The following is a 10,980-nucleotide window of genomic DNA, read 5'->3' on the forward strand; positions in this document are numbered from 1 at the left end:
CCCCATCTTTCTCTACCTAAAGAACGAGATGAAGTAAAAAGTTATAATTAATAAAAAAGCTAATGAAAAAAAATTTGTCGGGTTAAAGATGGAACTGTACAGGGAGGGGAGGGTAGTAATTAATGGAGTTAGAGGAAATTTATGTTTTGTTCTAGTTGAAGACAGGGAAGTTTAGGTTTTACTTTTTTTTTTTCATTTTTTTTACTTTAAAATAATTTTTATTTTTTTTACTTTATAATATAATGTTTAAATAATTTTTTGGATTAAAAAATAACACATGTCATTATTTAATTGGTCAAATTGACATGTCAGCGCGAGTGTATTTCACACATCCTCTTTTTTTTGTTTATTCTCGAAAAAATGTTCAAATGGTTCAAATTCAGAATGGTTGAAGTGTTCAACAGGTAGTACGTCTAGTTGAGGTGTCTAAATGAATAATCGGGACAAGTTTGAGTGGCCGCATATGACTTTGGCCTAAATATAATTTTGAAATCAAGTTATAAAGCACATTTATGTATTATGCCAAAAAAAAAAGAATTATGCCAAAAAAAAAAAGAATGTCCCAAATACCCTTTGTCTATTTTGAATGTTTGTAAATGAGTAGAAAAATATTTGGTGTTTTACTTCATAAAATATATTATATATATATATATATAGAAACGGATGGAGTATTTAACTCAATATTATATTCTGCCCATGTTAATCATTTTATGAACAAAATTGATCTACATTTTTAAATTTAATTGATTTATGCAAGTTGATCTAGCTAGTCACTTTCCCCATATATGTTTCTTTTTCTTGTATAGAGATTACATCCTGTTTATCTTATAAATATTTTTAAATTTTCAATTATTTTGACTTATAATATTTTTTACGTGATTTTCATATATAAATATTTCAATAAATTTAAATAACTTAAATGATTTTATCAATTCACAAACTCTCGGAATCTAAATAATGCCACATATGACATATATAAGTTGACCCCGCAGGGGCGGAGCCAACCTTCTGTCTAGGTTCATCCAAATTTTCTTTGGCGAAAAATATTATTATTTATACATTGTAATTTGTATATATAATTAAAATTATTTTTTATGTATATATAATACATGTCGAATTCCTTTTGATTAATTCGTATATTTAGTTCTTCAGATATTGAACCCCTCGTAAAATCCTATCTCCGCCACCTAACCCCTTTCCAACCCCTCTTTCATTCTTTCTATATATATATATATATAACTCTGTAAAATTAGTACTTAAGCAAAGAGAGAAAATGAGGAAGAAATTTTACTTGTTATTAGTTTTGTTGAGTTTAACTAATAGTGTTTCATGTGAAGAAAAATATATTAGATTGGGAGCCCATGAACATGGACAAATGGAACATCCATTATCTGGAATTAAAATTCATAATATTGTTGTTGCTCTATCTAAATCTGCATCCATTGAAGTTGATGGACCTACTCTTCTTGGCTCTAAGGTAAAAAAAAATATTATATTCATATTCTTCTTTTCTAATTTAGAACGAGTTCTGTGAGTTCAATTGAATATTATGTTGTTTTTGCATCGGAATCTTATTTTCTTGTTCCTCTTCCCTATGCATATTATTGGATTTAATTAAGAGGTTTCTGTTAGTTCAACTAAATGTTTCATAATCTTTTTCAAATGTTAGTGTTGAATTTAAGATTTTATCTATGAATTCAACCTTTTTATGTTAGGCATAATACATAAATATGTCCTTTAACTTGGTTTTAAATTATATTTATGCGTTTTAATTTTGGGTGTGCACAAATAGACACTTAAACTTGTATAAAATTGAACAAATAGACACACATGTTCTACATGTCATCATACGTGTCATTTTTTGTCCTACGTGATCTCTTACGTGTACTGTGTCATGTAGGACTCATGTGCTTATTTATTTAAAAGTTAGATAATTAAATTGCATGTTTGTGCATTATAAAAGTTGGAGATCAAAATTAAGATTTGAAATATTCAAGTTTAGTGTTCAATATATTTATTAGTACCTTATGTTATGTTAGAATTAAAGATGTATTTTGTGAGCTCTAACTGAATGTGTTTTTGCCTTGGAATTTTCTTTTTCTATTCTATTCCTATCTATACAACTGGATTATATTAATTTAAGATGGATTTTGACTTTGAAATATAAATATTTGATGGCCGGCTAGTCATTTTCCCATAATTAATAAGATTTCCCTCTTTAATCTATCGATTCTAAATCTTAGTGTGAAATTAATTTTTTCTAGATTATTTTTTTCTTCTTAATTTAGTTTATAATTTTTCTAAGTAAGAAGAACTTTTCAAACTGCACAAAGTTTCTTTCAATGATATAATGTAACTACATATTTGGCAAATGTATTGGACAAGGTATATATCAATGCTATTATTTGTAATTTCATTGTAAATAATGTTCTTAGCCATATAAAAATATTTAGTAATAGGGTGGTTAGATGAATATCTTAAATTATATGAAGTATATTAGGTTAAAAAATTGCTTTACATATTTATGTTAAAGGCATAATACATATATTGGATTGTAAACTTGACTTCAAATTTTAACTTTAACCTTTAACTTCCATAATGTACAAACAAACATTATAACTATCCAGCTTTTAAATAATTAACACATGAGTCCTACATGACACAATACACGTAGGATATCATGTATAACAAAAAATGACATGTAGAATGATATGTAGGACATGTGTGTCTATTTATTCAACTCTATACAAGTTTAGGGGGTGGGGGGAATAATGAAAGGAATGAAGTAACAATCTTTTATGTTAATAACCGTATTATATATTTAGAATTTACTGATTCGATTAATTGTAACGAATCTCTTCTTTTCTTCATTGGAAAAATATTTTAATGCAAGTTTTTCATATATAATAGGGTGAAGATTTTGAATGGGTTACAATAAACCTAAGGAATGCAGAGCCCTCACAAGATGACTGGGTTGGAGTTTTTTCTCCTGCAAACTTCAAGTAAGTAATCTTTTTTACAATTTTTATAATTTAGTGACTATACATTATTTATTCATAGTTATACAATAAATATATGAGATAATGCACAAGTATTCCCTCAACTTAAGTTCGAAATCTCAGAGATAAATTTATACTATACTAAGGTTCTATTACCCCTGAACTTATTTTATAAGTAATTTTCTTCCCCTTTTCGACCTATGTGACACTAGTTTGAAAAAAAAGTCAACCAACGTTGCACCCACAAAATAGTGCCACGTAAGCCGAAAAGGGGTAAAAAATTAATAATAAAATAAGTTCAGGAAATAATAGGATCTTAGTATAGTATAAGTGTGTCTCTAAAATAACGTGTATAAATTAAGAAAGTACTTGTGCATTATCCCTAAATATATTAGTATATAAATTGTACTATATAACTATAATAATAACCAAAACTGAAAGGCTAATAGAATGGCATAAATCACGTTTATAATATCTGTACCTCTTTCAAAAAAATTAAAATATATATTACACACCCACCCACTCAAATGAAAAAACAGAGGAAATGACAAAAAATACTTTTTTATGCTTAAGTTTAAAATAAACTCTCAGATATTTTTTAAAAATTTCTTAAAATATTTAAACAAACTTTATTATTTACTCCGGATATGTTTTGGTTATTGATTTAAATATTATTTAGTAAATTTATTTTTATTTGATTTTAAGAAAATAATTTTTCTACTTAAAACAAACAAAATATTTTATAAAACTTCCTTTCAATCTTACCACTTGACTCGGATCCTACATGAGACCAAATTATCGATCTTCATTCATGACCCCAACGCCTGACCTCAATTCCAATTGAGGACCCAACTCTAACCTCCACCAAGGATTAGAGTTGTGTCGGGTTCTGGGTTGAGGATCAAGTTCTGAGGGGAGGTTTAGGTTAGTATTCGAGTCAGGTCCCTTGTTGAGGGTGGGGTCAGGATAGGAGACTAGGAGACTTGACTATGTGTTTGATGTTAATTGTCTCACTTTTTGCTAATATTATACCTAAATATTCTCGAAATAATATTTTTTTTCTTATTAATCAAATATCAGAAAATAAGTAATTATCCTTCCGCCACATAAATGGGTACCATAAATTAATTAGATATTTGTTGCTTTGACTCCATATTCTAAAGGAACAATACATAAAAAAAAATGTCTGAACTTGTCTGCTAAACTTACTTTAGTACTATACCTTACAAATAATTATATACCCCCTAATCTCATTTCAAGTGAATTAAAATTCACCCAAAAAGCTGATGTGGCAAATAAAATAAAAAAGCGAGTGAAAACGTAAGAAATCAAAAAAATAAAATAAATAGGCCCCTTTGTTTCTTTCCAACCAATAAGATTTGATCTTCCTCACACCCCACCACCTTTATCCACCAACAACCCCACCCTTTCATTCCTCAAACCCTCCACCCACACCTTTCTTTCTCCTATTTCGAACCCCGCAACCATCCATATTTGCCTCACCCCTTTCTTCTTCGACGAGCTTCCCTCCCCACCACCTTCTTTCTTCTTCTTCAAAACACCTTCACTTATTTTTTCATTTCAAATTATTCTTGCTTATTCTTAGAAGTGATGAATAAGAAATAAAAAACCCAACAACTTGTTGCTTCAATATCTTACATATGAAATGACTTGTTGATTATGATGAACTTGAAATTTTTTTTAATAAAAAATTTATAATTTCTTCATCTCAAATTAGTTAACCCCTCCCATTAAAAAAGAATGACCTCATTTTTTTTAGTCTGTTTAAAAACAATTACTTCTTTCTTATTTTTGGTAACATTTTAATTTCAGCTTTCAACATATGACATGTTTAAAGCAACAAAATTAAAGAACAATTTTATACATTTGAGATAACTTTAATTTAGGACCACAAGATTCAAAAGACTTCTTTATTTACTTCAACTCCGTGTTCAAACCAGGTCATTCTTTGTGAGATAGAAAGAGTATTTAATTTGTATTATTTATTTATTTTGATAATGTGTTTTAAGTATTGAAGGTTTTCTAGTCTTTAATATGTTAGAGTTTGATTTTATTTTTATAATTTTAGATTAATTCCCAATTTTATTTCTATTTTACCTTCCTAAAATTGTATAAATAAAAATAAAAAAAAAAATTAAAAACTCAAAATGTATAATTTTCAATATGGCGCTGACGTGACAATGAAACGACGCGTGTGTAATACACTTGTCACTGTGAGACTGGTATTATAGTATTAGGGTTGAAAAAAATCACTTCAAAGATATTAAATGGGGTAATTTAAACGCGTGTGTAGTTTAAGTGCTAAAGTCAATTTTGCTCTCAAATTCTAATAGTTTTTTTCCCTATTCTATATGATTTTGTTTTAAATTGTTTGGTTAATTAATTTAATATTTAACTGTTTGAATTGCAGTGAATCCATTTGTCCTCCACAAACCAGTAAAGAAAAACAATCTGGAGCACCATTTATTTGTACTGCGCCCTTAAAGGTACGTCTAACAACTTGTACTTCCAAAATAATATATAATAAACACGTAAAAATTGTGTATACAAACATATATAGTTATTAACCGAAGCGGATCCACACTTGCAAGTGAGGTTTTACGTGCACTCGTTAATTTAAATTTTTTTTATATATATACATGTATATCTATCTTGAGAAAATTGACCAAAATGAGTATATAATTAGGCGTGCACCCAAGAGAAGCATATGAGACCAGGTAGGGTTTGAATCCAACCAAAGCCCGTTTTCAATATTTTTTATTTTAAGTTTAACTAGGTGATGACATTGGTGCATCTAAAATATCTTCAAATCGTGAGTTCGCTTTGATTTGGTTATTAGTTATGTGTATTATGCACTTGATCCCTCCTAATTTATATAGTAACACTTAACCAAAAAATGTTTGATTTTTCTTTGTTCTTATTACAGTTCAAATTTGCAAATTACAGCAATGTCAAGTACACAAAGACTGGGAAAACTTCACTTAAGTTCCGGTTAATTAACCAACGTGGCGATTTCTCCTTCGCCTTCTTCTCTGGTGGTTTGCAAAATGTAATTATATTTTCAAATTCCGCAAATTATATGATGTCTTCTTACTATACGTTGTTTTCTCTGCTTCAGTTATCGCATTATTTAATTGTTTTCTCTGTGTTTACATAACATAAACTCATTTTTTCCTTAACACTTGAATTACTTGAGAGTGACTAGCTATGATTTTACACATTAGCAATGAAACTTAAACCATAATTGTATGAAATAAAATTACTTGAGCTTTGTAGGTTAGTTTACTTCATGTCAATGATTATTATGATTTCTGTTTGTATTATTTTTATGAAGTAACTTTGATGAGACATGAATATGAAGTAACAGATTCATGTATTTTACAGCCTAAGTTGATATCCGTCTCAAAATATGTCACATTTTTCAATCCAAAAGCGCCTCTTTATCCACGTCTTGCTCTGGGCAAGTCATGGGATATAGTAAGTTTTTTCTTTTGCTATAGTCATGTTTTATGGAGTTTAGTACCAATTATATCGAATTAATTCTTCTCGTAGATGACTGTTACTTGGACAAGTGGTTACAACATTGATGAGGCTGTTCCATTCGTCGAATGGGGTTGGAAGGGCCAAGAGCAAAAGCGTTCCCCTGCAGGGACACTCACATTTCATCGGAACAGCATGTGTGGTACGTTACGTGTTTATAAGCAGAGAACAGAGGTGTATTTTGGTTTTGCATTCATACTGAATAATGTTATGGACGCATTTGTAGGATCTCCGGCTAGAACTGTGGGATGGCGTGATCCTGGATTCATACATACAAGTTTCCTCAAGGATTTGTGGCCAAACGTCGAGTAAGTTTTGCTGATGCTACAGTTTTGTTAGTTCCGTTAACATGTACATCCGTTTTTTAGCTCATATTTGTGAACTTTCAGGTACACATACAAATTGGGTCACTTATTAAGCAATGGTTCAGTTGTTATGAGCAAACAATATTCATTTAAATCTCCTCCATTTCCAGGACAAGAGTCATTGCAACGAATCGTGATATTTGGAGACATGGGGAAGGTATATATAATCTACTAGTACTATCTTCTCTTATAATCGTGATATTTGGAGTCATTTCTCTTAATTCTGTTTGTTCTTCTAGCAAGAGCGCGATGGTTCAAATGAATATGCTGATTATCAGCCAGGTTCACTTATGACAACTGACACCCTTGTTAAGGACCTTGATAACATTGACGCGGTTTACCTTATTGGAGATCTCCCCTATGCCAACGGATATATCTCACAATGGGATCAATTTACTGCGCAAGTAGAGCCAATAGCATCGAGAGTACCTTTCATGATTGCAAGGTCTGTTCATCATTACTCAAAAAGGGCCTTTTTGATTGTAGATAGACAGATTGCTTTTGATTATTTGATAATGTATATTAGTTTTTTCGTTTTCGTGGCAGACACAGTTATTGTTATTCTAACTCTCCACAATTTGTTTTGTAGTGGTAATCATGAAAGAACTTGGGAGAACAGTGGATCAATATACAACGGTCTAGACTCGGGTGGAGAATGTGGTGTACCAGCTGAAACGTTGTACTATGTTCCCGCAGAAAATAGAGCTAAGTTCTGGTATGCAGCTGATTATGGGATGTTCCACTTCTGTATAGGAGATACTGAACATGACTGGAGAGAGGGATCTGAACAGTACAAGTTTATTGAGCAATGCTTTGCTTCAGCCAATAGACATAAACAACCTTGGTTGATTTTCGCTGCTCATCGTGTTCTTGGTTACTCATCTAATGACTGGTACGCTAAGGAGGGATCATTTGAAGAGCCCATGGGAAGGGAGCATTTGCAAAAACTCTGGCAAAAGTATAAGGTTGATATGGCGTTCTACGGGCATGTTCATAACTATGAAAGAGTTTGCCCTATTTACCAGGTACATACATACACATTTTATTTCTATTTCACTTAGATATATATATATATATTTGAAAACCATTCATATTATTGTTTGTATGGACAGAACCAATGTGTGAACAAGGAGACATCACACTACTCTGGCGTAGTGAACGGAACGATTCATGTGGTTGTTGGTGGAGGAGGAAGTCATTTGTCACAATTCACAAGTCTTAACACTAGATGGAGTGTGTTCAAAGATTACGACTGGGGATTTGTGAAACTCACAGCATTTAACCAATCTTCCCTTTTGTTTGAGTACAAGAAGAGCAAAGATGGTAAAGTGTATGATTCTTTTACAATCTCAAGAGACTATAAGGATGTTTTAGCTTGTGTCCATGATGCTTGTGAACCAACTACTTTGGCTAATTAAACTCAAGACGTTATTTCTTATTCTATATACCTTGTCAACAAATTACAAAGTAAATATCTCAAAAGGTCACTCAAGTATTTGAAAAAAGTCATTCAACTTTGTTCTGCATCAAGAAATGGTGATGGCCAATAACCATATTATGACTTTTGTTGTTTTGCATCTTGCTCATTATTTTAGTTGAACATAGCAATGGATAACTGGAATATGTGAAGAGTGGGGAGAAAATTTAATAAGAGTGATTGAATTCTATGATTTATAGCCTCTATCTATAATATTTGATTCGTACATGTGATTGATTATTGTTATCTACTTAATTAATGAATGCAAGAAAGATATTAAATAGACTTATGGAGAAATAATAATTCTCATTTCTCTCTTACTGGTCTTGGTATTACACTATCGCGGAGGAAAAAAAGACTCCAAAGAACTGAACTAAAGTAATCTCTAAATAAATAATGACGACATCCCTAATAAGCAAGGATTATTGAAAGGGGGAATTTTCACGTATAGCAACTTAAAAATAATTAATTACTCTCCATAGCTATAATTTGATAATTACAATTTGTAGATACATGTTATATGAAGGAGAGAGACGAAAGAGAGGGGGGAAAAGAGTGAGAGAAAGGTGAATTGTATACGTTTATTTGTTAGATAATTGTATATTGTCCATATGTATCTGTATAAATGGCTAGAGAGATTGGAAGAGGGAGGAGAGAGGCGAGAGAGAGGGCAGAGAGTAGGAGAGAAGTGAATTGTATATGTATATAAGTTAAATAATTGTATACTATACATATGTATTTGTATATCCTGGCGAATTATACATATACAAACGTGACTAATTACACAAACTCGAAGTCAACCCACGTAATTAATGTACAATATTAGTCGCGAGTGATAATTATAGCAAACTATAGCTACGATCAGTAATTAAATAATATAAGTTTACTTAGTTGCGTAATTTTATTCGATATGATTTTTAATTTCATACCACAAGTCTAACAATATTGGCCACGCCCATCTAGTATATATATGTATATAGGCATGTGCACAACGCATAATAAACTATCTTAGCCAAATTAAAAATATATTAAAATAACACCATGATAGGCACTTATCAAACACGTGAATTGTCACAAACTAGTCCATTCTTTCTATTTTTCACAAAGAAGAAAATCTTTAATTTTTTGTACAGAGAAGTTTATAATATAATATATCAACTTGTATAAAAATAATGGAGTACTACTATGCAATACTCAATATTAAACTAAACTTATATGCAAAAAATTGTTGAATGTGCGCTGGACAAGTGGGGCTGCTTATAGCAACAGCCGCCATTAAGATATTATCTAATTCATATTTTTGTTTAGCTACAATTTTTTTTCAAGTACTTCATATTTTAATGAGGAGAAGAGATGTGTCTCCCCTCACGTAGAGTGTCAAACAAGCGGATTGAGCTGAGATTATAGAGCTGAAACAAATTGAACTAAGAATGGAATTGAATCATTGATTTGTTTAAAATTACTTATGTTAAATTGCGATAAAATTTGGGTTGGATCATGAAACACTTAATCTAAACAATATTAATGTACTAATGTAATTCATTTACGAAAAGAAGATCCAAAAAATAAGGCTCGAAACCTGACTTGAGACTCGAGACCTAAGACTTGAGCCAAGATCGCAACAGATGACCCGACCCCAACACGAGACCCAACTTAGAATCCAATCCCAACCCGAGGGCGCCCCAGCCTCGAATCCCACCCAAGAACCATCCCGTAATTAGCTTTGAGCCGAGACCTGAACTTGACCCCAATCTAAGACCTAAGCCAAACTTGAGACCTGACCCCAACTTGAGATTCAACCCCGATCAAAGACTCGAGATTCCATGCCCTTACCCAATCCGAGATCCAAGACCTTGATCTAGGAAGATCCAATCTCAATTGCAACCCTAATCTAGGATCCAAGATTTGATCCCCCCCTGAAATTCCAACACATGGCGGGGACTCGAGACCTTACGCTACCATGACCTTAATATGGGACCCTGAGATGTGGTGTCAACCCTAGTTTGGGACCCAAGAACCAATCTTGATATTCAAGACTCGCCCCTGACCTGAGACTCGAGATCGGAAATCGAGATCCCTGACCCTTACTTGGGGCATACGACCCGACCTTGACCTGGGACTGTCCCTCTCCAGTCTGAGATCCGATATTTTATCCTATTAGACAGATATTATGGGTTCAATCGACCCGTTAACTTTTATATAAATTATGTATTCAATTTTAAATAAATTATTAATTTCAAACCAAAAAACTATTTCCCTTCGTTTAAAAAAGAATATCCTTATTTCCTCTTTAATTTGTTTAAAAAAGAATGACCCCTTTCCTTTTTTGGCAACAATTTAATTTTAACTTTTCACGTGACATGTGTAAGACCACAAGATTAAAGGGCACTTTGCTACATTTGACATAATTTTAATTTAAAACCACAAGATTAAAAAATCTTCTTTCTTTTCTAAAACTCAGTTCCAAATCAAAGTAAATCATTCTTTTTTAAACGAAAGGAGTAAAAGACTAGAGTAGCAAATCTTGACTTTGGCCTACAACATATATAAAAATATATTAATAGTACAAAAATTCTTC

General features: G+C 31.5%; 1 protein-coding gene across 2 annotated transcripts; it reads left to right on the forward strand.

Annotated features, from left to right (window-relative positions):
• The first annotated feature begins 1,260 nt into the window (after positions 1 to 1,260).
• LOC101256101 (probable inactive purple acid phosphatase 27) lies at positions 1,261 to 8,597 on the forward strand. 2 transcript variants are annotated; one of them, XM_004242758.5, is made up of 11 exons: positions 1,261 to 1,477; positions 2,911 to 3,002; positions 5,431 to 5,506; positions 5,947 to 6,069; positions 6,405 to 6,497; positions 6,573 to 6,702; positions 6,787 to 6,868; positions 6,950 to 7,082; positions 7,165 to 7,370; positions 7,515 to 7,950; positions 8,038 to 8,597. In XM_004242758.5, the coding sequence occupies exons 1-11, from the start codon at positions 1,274 to 1,276 to the stop codon at positions 8,341 to 8,343; spliced, it is 1,881 nt and encodes a 626-aa protein (XP_004242806.2). In that variant the 5' UTR covers positions 1,261 to 1,273; the 3' UTR covers positions 8,344 to 8,597. The 2 variants fall into 2 exon arrangements, with proteins under 2 accessions (XP_004242806.2, XP_019070186.2); XM_019214641.3 differs by lacking the exon at positions 6,405 to 6,497.
• The last annotated feature ends 2,383 nt before the right edge of the window (positions 8,598 to 10,980 follow it).

Source organism: Solanum lycopersicum, chromosome 7, assembly GCF_036512215.1.
Source record: "Solanum lycopersicum chromosome 7, SLM_r2.1".
NCBI lineage: Eukaryota > Viridiplantae > Streptophyta > Magnoliopsida > Solanales > Solanaceae > Solanum > Solanum lycopersicum.

Excerpts from the sequence above, each read along its gene's own strand:
- LOC101256101 (XM_004242758.5), top strand. The coding sequence starts at position 1,274 with ATGAGGAAGAAATTTTACTTGTTATTAGTTTTGTTGAGTTTAACTAAT. Across the intron at positions 6,498-6,572 it reads TGGGCAAGTCATGGGATATA|ATGACTGTTACTTGGACAAG; the intron begins GTAAGTTTTTTC and ends TTCTTCTCGTAG. Across the intron at positions 6,869-6,949 it reads GATTTGTGGCCAAACGTCGA|GTACACATACAAATTGGGTC; the intron begins GTAAGTTTTGCT and ends GTGAACTTTCAG.